This window comes from Salvelinus namaycush, chromosome 33 (genome assembly GCF_016432855.1).
Source record: "Salvelinus namaycush isolate Seneca chromosome 33, SaNama_1.0, whole genome shotgun sequence".
In the NCBI taxonomy this organism is placed as follows: Eukaryota; Metazoa; Chordata; class Actinopteri; order Salmoniformes; family Salmonidae; genus Salvelinus; species Salvelinus namaycush.
In genome coordinates, this window is record NC_052339.1 from 4,300,468 (window position 1) to 4,316,254 (window position 15,787).

General features: G+C 44.0%; 1 protein-coding gene across 1 annotated transcript in view; it reads right to left on the minus strand.

Annotated features, from left to right (window-relative positions):
* The window catches only part of LOC120027643 (rab effector MyRIP-like), a 136,045-nt gene extending 120,751 nt beyond the window's left edge, over nucleotides 1–15,294 (minus strand). The window contains exon 1 of the mRNA XM_038972640.1: nucleotides 15,185–15,294. Coding sequence (XP_038828568.1) covers nucleotides 15,185–15,294 — 110 coding nt within the window. The remainder of the gene's footprint in view (nucleotides 1–15,184) is intronic.
* Between the last annotated feature and the right edge of the window lie 493 nt (nucleotides 15,295–15,787).

The following is a 15,787-nucleotide window of genomic DNA, read 5'->3' on the forward strand; positions in this document are numbered from 1 at the left end:
ATCTCCCTCAGATTATACAGACCCAGAAAGAATTTGAAAACAAAACCAATTTTGAAAAACTCCCATATCTATTGGGTGAAATACCACAGTGTGCAATCACAGCAGCAAGATGTGTGACTCGTTGCCACAAGAAAAGGTCAACCAGTGAAGAACAAACACCATTGTAAATACAACCTATATTCATATTTATTTATCTACCCTTTTGTACACTATTACATCCCTGTATATAGACAACGACATTTGAAATATCTTTATTCTTTTGGAACTTTTGTGAGTGTAATGGTTACTGTACATTTTGTATTGTTTAGTTCACTTTTGTGTATTATCCATTTCACTTGCTTTGGCAATGTAAACAGATGTTTCCCATGCCAATAAAGCCCCTTAAATTGAAATTGAGAGCGAGAAATAGAAGGAAAAAAATACAGAAATAGAAGAAAATTGAGTCGAGAGGGGGAGAGAGAGAAAGGAGAGATGGAACAAGAACGAGAAAGAAAAAGACTATAATGACAAAGCATATCTTGAGCTGAGGCGCCCTGTGAACAGAGCCGAAGAGAGCCGCTGCTTGACATTTGGCCAGTGGAAAAATAGTAATTCCAGCAGCGGTCAGCCTGTTCCTTGTGACATGATCAAAATAAAACACTCAACTTTTGTACTCAGTCTGTTCCAAGTCTTGATAGCCTCAGAATAGCCTCAGAGCATGTCTTGGAAAAAGACAATATCATATCTCGTATACTGCATCTTTCTGCGATGACGAGCAAGGATGAGCAAGGGCTTATCATCAACTACAGTATGTATGCATCCCAAACGGAACCCTATTCCCAATCTAGCGCACTAGGGCTCCATAGGGCTGTGGTCAAAAGTAGTGCACTATATAGCGAATAGGGTGCCATTTCGGACACAGGCAATACTGCTCCCTTTCCATTTGGACCCAGCTGAGCCTGGCTAAAAAGCAAAGGGATGATGATTACCTTTCCAATGTGACCTGGAGGATAGGAGACGGGGGCAGTGTCAGCTCTTCCGAAAAAGGTTTAAGCTACATACACCCGAGCGAGCAAGGTTACATCTCTCCAGTCAACTGGAAACACCTTAATATTAAGCCACAATGTGCCCTACTTTTGACCAAAGCCCTATAGGCGCTCTGGGAAAATCCCGCCCATCAGCCTGGCATGATTTGCTGTTCTCCACTGACACCTAGAGGTATCACCTCACCGCCACTAACAGGCTAGCACAGACAGAAACAAAACACACACACGGTCAGCACGACACACACTCCAACCTGCATTGCGCATGGTGATCTTAGGCTTGTGTGCGGCTGCTCGGCCATGGAAACCCATTTCATGAAGCTTCCGATAAACAGTTCTTGTGCTGACGTTGCTTCCAGAGGCAGTTTGGAACTCGGTAGTGAGTGTTACAACAGATGACGATTTTTATGCGCTGCGCGCTTCAGCACTCGGCGTTCCCGTTCTGTGAGCTTGTGTGGCCTACCACTTCACGGCTGAGCTGTTGTTGCTCCTAGACGTTTCCACTTCACAATAACAGAACTTACAGTTGATTCGGGGAAGCGTTAGCATTGCAGAAATTTGACGAACTGACTTGTTGGAAAGGTGGCATCCTATGACGGTGCCACGTTGAAAGTCACTGAGCTCTTCAGTAAGGCCATTCTACTGCCAATGTCTGTCTATGGAGATTGCATGGCTGTGTGCTTGATTTTATACACCAGTCAGAAACGGGTGTGGCTGAAATAGCCGAATCCACTCATTTGAAGGGATGTCCACATTGTGTGTGTGTGTATGTATATATGTATGTATGTGTATATATATATATATATATATATATATATATAGTGTAGTTAGAGGTTGCAACATTGTATATGAGCATGGGCAGCACCATTGAAGAATAATCATTTTCTTCTTCTACTAGTTGCATTCTGCCACCTATAGTGTGTTTGAACATGTATAACGCTAAGGTTGACAATTTACTGCCACCTGCAATTATGGAATGTTTTCTCATGAGTATAATTCATTGGCTGATCCCTCCTGATGACCTGGATGGAATTATGTGATCCTTCCTTAACCCATAGGAAGTCCCACCCAGTTGAATACTTAGAAATGGGGAAAGTCCTCAATGGCGCTGCCCATGCTAATACAGTCTTTTGGGCCCTAAAGTCCCCTCTCTCTTTGGGCCATATTTACATTTGAGTCATTTTAGCGGACGCTCTTATCCAGAGCAACTTACAGTTAGTGCGTTCATCTTAAAATATCTAGGTGGGTCAACCACATATCACAGTCATCGTGAGAAACATTTTCCTCAATAATTATCAAAATCAGAGCTAGTAAGGGGGGAAATAAGTCAAGTGCAAGAGTTCGTTCTCAAAAGGGCCAAGAGACCAGAGGTGGCAGAACAGAGTGCTCGGGTTGGTATGTAGGGTTTGAGCATAGCCTGAAAGTACTGTAGGGAGGGGCACTTTCTCTTGATGCTCCACAGGCAAGTACCATGGTCTTGTTATGGCTGCGAGCTTCAACTGGAGTGTGAGAAACACCAGGCGGGATGCAGCGTTCTGGATAAGTTGCAGTTGTCCAGATGGGAGATAACAAGTACCTGAAATGGGACCTGTGCCGCTTCCTGTGTGAGGTAAGGTCGTACTCTACGTATGTGGTAGAGCATGAACCTGCTTTGAAGTTTGCAGAGAATGACAAGGTGTTGTCCAGGGTCACGTCAAGGTTCTTTGCACTCTGGGAGGGGGACACCATGGAGTTGTCAATCGTGATGGAGAGGGATTGGAGCGGGCAGGCCTTCCCCGGGAGGAAGAGCAGCTCAGTCTTGTCAAGGTTGAGCTTGAGGTGGTGGGCTGACATCCAAGCTGAGATATCTGCCCGGTACGCAGAGACGCGTGTCGCCACCTGGGTGTCAGAAGGGGGAAGGAGAAAAGTAATTGAGTGTCATCCGCATAGCAATGATAGGAGAGACCATGTGAGGATATGACCGAGCCGAGTGACTTGGTGTGTAAAGGGAAGAGGGCCTAGAACCGAGCCCTGGGGGACACCAGTAGTAAGAGTATGTGGTGCAGACACACTCTCCACAAACACACTCTCCACGTCACTTGGTAGGAGCTGCCTGCCAGGTAGGATGCAATCCAATAGTGTGCAGAGCCGGAGACGCCCAGCCCTGAGAGGGTAGAGAGGAGGATATGATGGTTCACGGTGTTGAACGCAGCAGACAGATCTAGGAGGATTAGAACAGAGGAGAAAGTCAGCTTTGGCAGTGGAGAGCCTCCATGACACAGAAAAGAGCAGTCTCGGGTGAGTGAGCCGTCGTTAAGCCTGACTGCTTAGGGTCAAGAAGATTGTTCTGAGAGTGATAGAGAGTTGGTCAGAGACCGCACGCTCAAGTGTTTTGGAAATAATTGAAAGAAGGGATACTGGTCTGTAGTTTGACAGAGGAGTTGAGTGTTGTTTTCTTGAGGAGGGGAGCAACTGGGGACATTTTGAAGTCAGAGGGTCAGGGATGAGATGATGAGTGAAGTGAGGAATGGGAGAAGGTCTCCTGAGATGGTCTAGAGAAGGGAGGAGGGGATAGGGTTGAGCGGGCAGGTTGTCGGGCGGCCGGACCTCACTTGCTGCAAGATTTCATCTGGAGAGAGAGGGGAGAAAGAGTTCAAGGCGTAGGGTAGTTGTGTGAGTAGGATCAGTGGACTCAATAGACCTCTACTCTACAGCACCGTATTCATTCAAACTAGTGTCCAATAGTGGGAAAATAGGATGAGGAAACCTATTTGTCCAATTCTAATTTCCCAGTGCTGTGAGAAGCAGTTTGATGTTTTGCGTAATCAGAAAACAAAACGTATGACATACAACTTAATTTGGGGAAAAAATACAGTAGCCTATATAAGGATAGTGGAGTCACCAAAATAAATAAACCCTAGGTATCGGAGTGTGTCTCGACTCTATCTGGTTCCCCAGTTAAATGTAGGTTACAGGCTGTTATCACAGACGGGCTCAGGTGTCACATCTAGAGGGCAAGGCCTTGTCAACAGACAGACACCGCAACAGGCTGAGAAGGCTGCTTTTCTCTTTTGCTGTCAGACTGTGGTCCTAACCTCTGTTTCCTCCTTTCTTTATCCTTTTATCTCTCCATGTACCTGACTGTCCTGTAAAAGAGGGACTCATTTATTCACTGCACCCTCTCAAAGCAGGCAATGCAAACAAAAGGCTGAACTTTGTCTACGACAGAGGACGGGAAAGGGGGGGGGGGAGTAATGAAAAATACTCACTTATTTGTCCTAAATTACTATTCTGTCAATCAGATTTGGATTTAAAAGCAGAAAGCCCCTGTGCAGATATTGTCTTCAGGTGAACATGTGTCACTGTAGGCTAGGTGTGGATGTTGTTCCATTAACTGTATTTGGGGAGTTTCTCCCATGTTTCTCTGCAGATGCTCTCAAGCTCTGTCAAGTTGGATGGGGAGAGTTGCTGCACAGCTATTTTCAGGTATCTCCAGAGATGTTTGATTGGGTTCAAGTTTAGCCTTTGGCTTGGCCACTCAAGGACATTCAGAGACTTGTCCCGAAGCCACTCCTGCGTTGTCTTGGCTGTGTGCTTAGGGTCGTTGCCCTGTTGGAAGGTGAACCTACACTCCAGTCCTTGGCGCTCTGGAGCAGGTTTTCATCAAAGATCACTCTGTATTTTGCTCCGTTCATCTTTGCCTCAATCCTGACTGGTCTCCCAGTCCCTGCCGCTGAACAACATCCTAACAGCATGATGCTGCCACTATGCTTCACCATAGGGATGGTGCCAGGTTTCCTCCAGACGTGACGCTTGGAATTCAGGCCAAAGAGTTCAATCTTGGTTTCATCAGACCAGAGAATCTTGTTTCTCATGGTCAGAGTATTTAGGTGCCTTTTGGCAAACTCCAAGCGGGCTGTCATGTGCCTTTTGCTAAAGAGTGGCTTCCGTCTGGCCACTCTACCATAAAGGCCTGATTGGTGGAGTGATGCAGAGATGGTTGTCCTTCTTGAAGGTTCTCCCATCTCCACAGAGAAACTCTAAAGCTCTGTCAGAGTCACCATCGGGCTCTTGGTCACCTCCCTGACCAAGGCCCTTCTCCACCCGATTGTGCAGTTTGGCCAGCTCTAGGAAGAGTCTTGGTGGCTCAAAACTTCTTCCATTTAAGATTGATGGAGGAACCTGTGTTCTTGGGAACCTTCAATGCTGGAGAAATGTTTTGGTACCCTTCCCCAGATATGTGCCTCAACACAATCCTGTCTCGGAGCTATATGGAAAATTTCTTCGACCACATGGCTAGGTTTTTGCTCTGAAATGCACTGTCAGCTGTGGGACCTTATATAGACAGGTGTGTGCCTTTCCAAATCTTGTCAAATCAATTGAATTTACCACAGGTGGGCTCCAATCAACTTGTTGAAGCATCTCATGAATGATAAATGGAAACAGGATGCACCGGTGCTCAATTTCGAGTCTCATAGCAAAGGGTCTAAATACTTATTTAAATCAGGTATTTCAGTTTATTTTAATTGCAAACATTTCTAAAAACCTGTTTTTACTTCATTATGGGGTATTGTGGGTAGATTGATGAGGATTTTTTATTTATTTAATCCATTTTAGAATAAGGATATAACGTAACAAAATGTGAAAAAAGTCAAGGGCCCTGAATACTTTCCGAATGCACTGTATATGTAAATGTACTTGGATAGTAAGTTATTCTGATTCTAGTCACACAAAATTACTACGCCTTAGCAATTACAACACCAGCATTAATTTTACACAGCATTCCCTATTTTATGAAATTAGTCCTACAACCATCCAGAAATGACACATTCCATGATATCTAACGACTCATTATCTAAGACCCTCTCTACAAGCGACTAAACAGCCTTGTACTTGTTTGGCCTTGACACTTTAATTTTAATCACCACTTCATTTCCAAAGGTTGACCAATTAAAATCACCGCCATAAAACCTACACCGTTCAGTAATCAGCTCGAGATTTGTTATCTACATGGGAGGGGGGAGAGAACATGCTTGAGCCAGCACATCCAGAGACAGAGAGAGATACAGAAAGAACGGGAGAGAGAGACCGAGAGAGAGAAAAAGTGAGACTGACAAAGACCTACAGACATGCTCAACTTGAACTCCTGATTTATTTATGTTTTTAGAATGAGATAAGCACTCGAATCTAAAAATAAAGACAAGTGAACTCTATTCAAATCAGAATAGAAAAAAAGTAACTTTGCGCCCCAAATTATGAAGTTTTGACTCTCGCTAGCTAGCTACACAACAAAAACCTAGCCAGCTGGCTAACAAGCTAGCCAGAAAACTCTCTTTTTGCTGGTTTTTGAGCTAAATTAGAGAGCTAGCAACAGACAAACAAAATTGGTTGTCGTGGCAACGGTGCAGCAGAACAGATCAGCAGCAGCAGTAGTAGCAGAGTCCCCAGGCACCGTGACCCCACTCCCCCTCAGCGCTGAGACCATTCTCTACCCTCCAGAGGCCAAAAATGACAACGAGGAAAGCTTTTAAACAGAACCTTCTAAAGGGGAGGTCAGAAACCCTTTTCACAGACCTCTACAAAAACAGTGATGTGAGTAATCTCATCTTTCTCACTGACCAGCCAAATACATATCGCTCAGCAGTCTGCTCTCACTACCCATCCATAAATAGGGAATCTGTAATGGGTGAAAGCTGAAAGTCAAAAGAGACAGACGACCCTGACAGCACCATGATAACAAACAACTTCTACAAGACTGGGACTGTCATGGTGCAAGGAACCCAAACTGGCTGCGCGCGTGCGCCATCCTGTGCTATCGTGCATACATTTATTTTGTCCCCCTACACCAAACGCGATCACTACACGCAGGTTAAACTATCAAAACAAACTCTGAACCAATTACATTAATTTGGGGACAGGTCAAAAAGCATTAAAACATGTATGGCAATTTAGCTAGTTAGCTTGCACTTGCTAACTAATTTGTCCTATTTAGCTAGCTAATTTGTCCTGGGATATAAACATTGAGTTGTTATTTTACATGAAATGCTCAAGGTCCTCTACTCCGACAATTAATCCACATATAAAACGGTCAACCGAATAGTTTAGTCATCTCTCCTCCTTCCAGGCTTTTTCATCTTTGAATTTATGGTGATTGGCATCTACACTTTCATAGTATTACCACGACAACAGGCAAAACATTTAGTCTTTCAATCACCGACGTGGGTATAACCTATGAGGAGATGGCACGTGGGTATCTGCTTCTATAAACCAATGAGGAGATGGGAGAGGCAGGACTTGCAGCGCGATCTGCATCAGAAATAGGAATGACTTCTATTTTAGCCCTTGGCAACGCAGACGCTTGTTGGCACGCGCGAGCAGTGTGGGTGCAATAATTGAATAACATAGATTCCTACATTTATTTTCCAATGCGAGCGGTGTAGTCAGGGTATTAGGCTGTTTGAAACAGACTTTCAGACCATTAAGGAGAGAGCAGAGAGAGAGAGGACACCACCAATGACATGCCCTTCCACAAGACAAACTCCACCATCACCCCCACCCAAAAAGGCACATCCAGCACAGTGGAGGACACGCCCCAGGAGGAGAGCAACCCCCTCTGTGCAGAGCAGGCGCAGGCCTTCCTCACCACCATGGCTGCCATGAATGAAGAGTTCACCAAACTGGAGGGGAAGGTTGTCCTGCTCAGGGAGAGCATGAGCAAACAGCAACCAGACATCCAGACCTTAGAGGAGCTCCTAACCAAGGTGAACAGCCACCAGACATCCACACCTTAGAGGAGCTCCTAACCAAGGTATGGACAGAGCAGGACAGCAGCCTTGCAACACAGTTGAAAGAGGTTCAGCAAGAGAGAGATGAACTCGAGAGAACTGGCTGATATAACAAATGAGGTGAGCTCCAAAAAGACAGGCAGAGCAGTAATAATGAGCTGACCCACACTAAGAGAGGAGCTGCAGGATATAAAGACAACAGAGGACAGGCTGCAGGAGCAGCTAGATCACCACTTTATGACCTGCCCCAGCCGAGGAGCCCAACTCAACCAGCCAGGCCTCCCCAGCCCTGCCTGCTGCACGCCTCCCCCCCAGAACAGCCTCCCACTGATAGCGGCACCGGCACAGACCAGCCACACCCCAGCTCCAACACCCACCAGCCCCTCACTCCAAAACTAGTGGACCAATGGAGACTCATTGCCTCCACCTCCCTCTAAACCCCGCCCTTCATGTAAAAATTATATCAAAACTCACAATCGAAAAGACTGGCAGTGAAAGAAAAGAAACAGACATCGAAAGCAAAGATACGAGTAGCGTAACCAAAAGGTAGTACATGTAGGCAAAATGTAAAGCGAGAGCAAAACTCTGACAAATTATAAAAAATATATATATTTGAAAATGAATGCAAAAATAGTTTTTGGTTAAACGTGCTGGGAAAGTTTAACCAAAAGCTATTTTAGCATTCATTTTAAAATATATATTTTTGTATCATTTGTCAAAGAGTTTTGCTCTCGCTTTAAAATTATTTGCTTACAAGTTTTGGGGTTTTGAGGTCTTATTTTTGTTCTGTTGTACAATTCTATATATCGTACAACAGACCACATTTACACCCTCCACACTAATTGAAAAACAAGTAAACCAAAACAAAGTCAAAATCTACTTGTGTTTTGTAGACTTCAAGGCATTTGATTAAATTTGACAAAGGTATTTTTTTATAAACTAATATAAAGTGGTATTGGAGGGAAAACATATGTTATAAAACCAATGTACATTTAAAACAAATGTGCGGTTAAAATTGGCAACAAGCAAACAGACGACTTATCTCAGGGAAGTGGAGTGAAACAGGGCTGCCCAATAAGTCCAACACTATTTAACATCTACATTAATGAATTGGCAAAAACATTAGAAGAATCGGCAGCACCTGTATCACCATACACAACACTGAAATCAAGTGTCTGCTGTACACAGATGACCTGGTGCTACAGTCTCCAACTAAGGAGAGGTTACAGCAGCATCTAGATCATCTGCGCAGGTTCTGTCAGACCTGGGCTCTGACCGGAAATCAGGATGACAAATATAAATTCTATTCGGACACAGTTCTATTGAACACACCAAAAACTAGTGGCGCAGTGGTCTAAGGCACTGCATCGCAGTGTTAGCTGTGCCACTAGAGATTCTGGGTTTGAGTCCAGGCTCTGTCGCAGACGGCCACGACCGGGAGACCCATGGTGCGGCGCACAATTGGCCCAGCGTCATCAGGGAGGGTTTGGCCGGCAGGGATGTTCTTGCCCCATCGCGCCCTAGCGACTCCTGTGGCGGGCCGAGCGCAATGCATGCTGACACGAGCTGAGAGACAAAGCAAGAAGAGCATTCTATGCCATTACAAGGAACATTCAAATCTGGCTCAATTTTCCAATCAGTTATAGAACCAGGTCATCAAAAAGAAAGGAGGACGAAGGCACTCTTCATATAATTAATTAAAATGCCTTTATTTGTATGGCATGTTCAATAGAAACAAAGTTGTAAAAATCCAACGTGTTTCGGCTGCATGGCCTTTGTCAGGGAGTCGAAGGCCATGCAGCCAAAACACGTTGGATTTTTTAAACTTTATATTTGACAAATTAGCCTTCTTTGCTAATCTAAAGAAACATAAGAACAAACCCCAAAAAAATTCTAATGAAAAATGGTTTGACGATTGCAAAAATCTAAAAGTCATTGACAAATATATCTAATCAAAAACAGAGACCTTCTGTCTACCAAAATGTACTATTGTGTACTTTAGTAGTACTTCCCTTCCTCCTCTTTCTACCAGTTATAGAACCAATTGCTATATATGGCAGCAAAGTACGGGGTACGCCCTCTAATAATGAATTTACCAAACGGAAAAAACATCCAATCGAAATACTGCATGCAGAGTTTTGCAAGACTGTATTGATAACGCATGCAGAGTAGAATAGAACAATTTTACAACCATCAAAAAACAAGTGACCCCTAAACATTCCATCACACACCTCTACAATGTCAAGAGATGAAACAAGAGAAGAGTCCCCACAGCCAGCTGGTTCTGAGGCTCAGTTCCCTAACCAACCCCATAGAGCCTCAAGACATCACCCAGAAAATCTTGCCCAACCAAATCATCAAAGCAAAAAAAAAAAAATCACCTATTGGAAAGACACCACAAAAAATCTAAGTAAACTTCAATGCTATTTGTCTCTAAACAGACAGTACATGGTGGCAGACTATCTGACCACAGAAAACACTGACTAGGTACAGACTCAGTGAGCACAGTCTGGCTATAGAGCCCAGTTGTCACAGGCAAACCTGGCTGCCCAGAGAGGACAGGCTGTGCTCACTCTGCTCAGGGGGAGGTAGCGACAGAGCTGAATTTCCTATTACACTGTGACAAATACTCTGACCTATTTATTACCCCAAATTATCATTCAGTACAAAGAATTTGGATTAGGGGTATTTATTGTGTGAAAAGCCTAAATGTGTCCTCCTGCCACAACCTGAGGGACAGCCAGTGAAAAGTGTAAGGTAATGTCAATAATATTTCCCATTTAGTTTTGGCTTTCATGCCATGTCATGTGTCTTCTCAGTCATATTGACACTGGTCTACTACTACTGCTTTAATGTATTATTATTATTATTAATATTGTTGTTGTAGTTGCTATTAATGGTAATCTCATTTCCACTACTACTATTATTGCTGTTGGTTCCACCATTTTTGTTCTATGTATACTTTGACAATGTAAGAAATTTAAGTCTATTGAATTGAGAGCCCGAGAGAGGAGAGAGGAGAGAGGAGAGAGGGGAGAGAGGAGAGAGGGGAGAGAGAGGAGAGAGAGGAGAGAGAGGAGAGAGGGGAGAGAGGAGAGAGAAATAGCATTGGTCTACACGGGGCAAAGGAATAGCAAACTGGCCACCAGACATTGTTCAATTATCATACTATTTTTACATCGCACAAACCACTAGCGTTACAGACAGGACGTTCAAAATGCAGAGACTTGACTTTCGCCTACGGCTGTAAAGATAGACTTGTCAAACGCTCATTAACAGCAGCGTCTGTCAGCTAGGTAAAGACTGACTGAGCATGGGAAGAGTAAGTCATTATCAAGTCAGGAACAGGCCTTTAATGGATCAATCTCCTCCATCTCCAGGAGTAATCACTGCTGCTGTGGGTGGAAGCAGAGAGAACAGACACCTGGGGAAACTTTCGAAAAACAAAGAGTGGTGGTTGGATATTGTTATTTTTATCATTCTGTTGTCTTTCCCTCCGTCCCTTGGGAGTCAGTGCTGTTTCTTCTCTTTTCTTCAACCATCTCTCTGGCTGAGCTCTGAGACTGAATTCCCTGTGCTGGTGTAATGAGACACTCCAGCAGGCTGGCTACAGTGAGAGGAGGAAGCAGGCCAGAGGTTGGACAGCAGATACTGTAACTGTACATAATAATTGGGTATAAATCACATCATCATCTTGTACATTTTAAGGAAATATACTGTAGCAAGACATACTAAGCAAGCCAATATTTAACTATGTTGACATGCAATACATTCTAAACAATTTAGCTCACTGGCATTACAAATCACTGAGTAAACCGAGCTTTAGCAAAAGTAGTAGAAAAATAGCTAGAAATGTTTAAAGGCCGTGAAAACGTGATTTCCTGTGTTTTATATATATTTCCACACTGAGGTTGGAATAATACTGTGTAATTGTGAAAATTAGGATAATGCACATTTAGTGTAAGAGCTGTTTGAAAAGACTGCATGAAATTTCTGCCTGTTTGGGTGGGATGGTTTGGCCTTCCTGATGATGTCACCCGGCGGTAAAATAGTTAGACTAATAAGAGAGTTCCAAACCTCTGCCAATAACAGCTAGTTTTCAGTTTTCCCCACTCAGACCATTCCCAGACTTGCTTGAGAAATTGCTCTTTGCTATGGAGCTATTTTTGTTCTGTTTTCAATTAAAATGGTGAAAACGATCACAGTAAGGTACTTAATTGTTACCCGGAAACGATTTGATCTTGAGATGAAAAATGGCTGCATTGGACCTTTAAGAAGAAGTCACTTACATTGCAGAACTTGAGTCGTACAGAAAAGCTGTGATTGTACCCACGTTTGATTACACGCACATCATTTAGTTATTTACATTTTTCTGACAGGCCAGTATTTATGCGTTAGAAGGTACTATCAATTAAGTTCCTCAATATTTCTTAGTAGGAAACACTAGGGAAATTAAAAGGGAGCGTTTGAAGTGCCAGCTGAGACTTGTAAATTCGCCTTCTGAAGGATTCATGGGACACTTTATAACTCCGGCAGGCTGGCGTCATTTAAAACAGAAGAAACAAAAAAGTCAGCCAAGCATGGAGGGAAAGCCCCCCAGGGGGAAGGGAGTACGACAACCTGAAACAACCAAACTACCATCTGCTACTGTTAGCATAGGTATAATAGCTTCGTTTTTATTCATGTAATGTTCAAAACAGTCCTTTCCTTCTGACTGTGTTCATATCAAAAGGAGAACAACAGGCTTTGTTTTTGGTGTTGTAACCTAGTCAAGTCGGGATTGATCCTCCTTATAGCTCAGACACACGGGTAGGATTGTCAAGGATTGTACTGCCTGCCGACAGTACTTAGCACCCCTGAGCAGTGTCGGCAGTCAATCTCTGCTGTGTTCACACAGCAAAGACCTTGAAGTCATCAGCCACTCAGCCAAACTAGAAGCTGGCAGTAGCATTGTTTGGCAATGCATGTCCATGTGTGTTGCTTTATGGTCTAGTCAATGTTAGCAAGCTAGCTGCGTTAATATTGCTATTGATGTAGAAGGCGCATGTTAATATTAGCTAGCTAATAAGCTAATGCACATTATCAAACCAAACAAAAAATAATAATGTCAACATTATTGTATTGTGTTGTGATGGATTTCTAATACCGTAAGACTTTTGCTGCCAGAGGTCTTCTAGGACCCCTTTTTCATCTGTTTGACCAGAAATCAAAGCCTTTGCTTTTTCCTAATGCCCATACACATGTAACGGTTGAAAGTTGCTTGCTTAGCGAGTACCACTTCCTCCTGATTCGGCTCACACCGAGGCTCGAACACAGGACCTCTGCCCAGCTAGCACACACACGACAGCCCACCTGAAACGTCTTACCAGTTGGCGCTACGCGAGAAGCTAGCAATTTGGCGGCGCAGGCTGAGTAGTAAGTTTCGCACATCCCCATGTTCGACATTCACTTCTCAAACTGACTCAACAGCGACGCCACCGTTGAGCTGAGCGCAACTGCATATCCGAGTCACGACTGTAAAGGGCGTCCCGCTGCTTGCTTAGCGAGTACCACTTCCTCCCGATTCGGCTAACCCCGAGGCTCAAACCCAGGACCTCTGCACTCCAACCAACCTCAGGAGTGAGATAGACGTGAACGAATTTGAGCAAGTGTTCAGCACTGCTCAGAGAGCCCTCGACTGGCAACTATCGATTTCTCAAGAGCAATGACTATTGCACACCGTTGATTCTGTTATGAAACAGAGAGAGTCCACAGAGAAATCAAAAACCAACGGAAGACCTAATTACTTTTCAGGAACAATACAGACCAAATCGAACTAAGAAAACATAAGACGTAACTTGATTTGTTGTCAGTGGGCATCTCGTATATCTAATATGGTTACACTGGTCTTTACTGGTCTAAACCACTGTGCTCCAACTCGTGTTCCTTTCAACAAAGCTTGAATATTTCTTTAATGAGCCACAGAATTCCCAATGAAAATGTGCATGTTTTTACAAGGACATTCATCCATTTAGCTATTCATCTTTTAACGGGGAGAAACACCAATGGCTCGACATTGTGTTTTTTCAAAGGTTTCTTTGGTTTTGATCATTTGAAAAAGACTTTGCAGAGAGGACATACTGCATTTCCCAGTAATTCACGGAGAAGCTAGCTAGCCGTTAGCCCGGTCTTGATTAGACAAACCCCAGAAGGGTCTAAATCATGTATTGCTGACTCAAGACCACTGCTGTCTGCTGTCTGGTCAATAATAATATAGCCTCGATCCAGCCTTCCCCTTATAAACTGAGTGAATGTGAGAATACAGAGTCTGGCAATACAGGATATGATACTGTTCTGTAATAATAATAAAAGTTCTTCACTGGGTAAAAAAACAAAACAAACCAATAGACTGCATTCATGTCGATACACATAATCCCATGGTAGGTCACCACTGTGGTGTCCTGTAACACAATGATAGGCCTAGAAGTGTAAAAAGCTACTGCGGTACAGTGGAAAAACACTTTGGGCTCTTGATCAAATGTGGGGACTGGAGAGCATAACACTGTAAAAAGTGAAACTTGACAACCCTTTAAATGTATATGTACATGTATTTCCATATTCCGTTTGATAGATCTGTATGATCATTTTGGGACGGCTCGAGGCATCCTCACAAGAGGCTTGCTGATGCATCACAAACCAGACGGTCTGATCTGCCTATAAATCGGATGACCGATTTCCACAAGAGCCTGTCAACATCAGAACACTGTATCCCCTAGCTGCAGCTTGTCACACAGAGAGAGAGAGAGCGATACAGAGGGAGGGATAGATGGAAGGGAGAGGGAAGAGAGGGTTGAAATGTGAGGAGAGGGACAGAGGCAGGGAGGCACAATGGAGGAGGAGGGAGGAGGCCTGTCGCATCTGACAGAAGACTTTACCTCTCAGGGATGTGTGAAGAAGCAGGGTACAACATCAGAGCAGCACCCTGAGGCCTGACCCCCGACCAGACCCTGACCTCAAGACCCTAAGTGTCTGACATCCACACAGTCTGACTAGGCTGAAGAGACAGTCACATCTTAGCCCCCCCATGAAATCCAGCAGGATCAGCACAAATATCTTTCCCGCAATATCTTTGCTCAAACTCACATAGTTATGTGAAAGACTTGGATAACATGGCTATCAGCTAAAAAGAAGCACTCTTCTCCATTGGAGAAGAGTATTAACTTTCGTAAGGTGAATCTTATACCAGGTAGTCCTGGGGGCACCAAATGTTCAGTAATTTAATTTGTGTTTTGAGTTGTACATTGTCACAGGAATAAAACATTTCCGGAAACATGGTATACTTCCTCAAATATCAGAACCGCAAATCCCATTTTTCATGCAGTGGCCCCCCTTCCCTGCCCCCAATCCCCCCCATCTCACCTGAGCCTGTCCTCCTCCTTCTTCCTCAGCTTCATGTCCCTCTGCACCACCTTCAGCACATGCTGCGCCTCGTCGTCCGTCAGGCCCGACAGGTCCAGCTTGCGCCCCATCTCTCCTGGCCTTGCCACCGCCACGGGGTGCTGCTGCAGGGGGGCACTGGGTCACTGGGGAGCAGGGGGGTTTGGAGAGAGGAGAGAGTATTTATAGACACAGTTATGGACCATCTCTATTGAACAAAAACAAACTCAACATGTAAAGTGTTGGTCCCATATTTCATGAGCTGAAATAAAAAGAACCAAGAAAATATTCCATATGTACAAAAAGCTTACAATGCATTCGGAAAGTATTCAGACCCATTTTACTTTTTAAACATTTTGTTACGTTACAGCCTTATTCTAAAATTGATAAAATATTTTTCCCCCCTCATCAATCTACCCACAATGACTAAGCAAAAACAGGTTTAGACATTTTTGCAAATGTATTTTAACTCAAAGCAAATTAAGTGGCCTTGAGTGGCCCAGCCAGAGCCCGGACTTGAACCCAGTCAAACATCTCTGGAGAGACCTGAAAATAGCTGTGCAGCAACGCTCCCCATCCAACCTG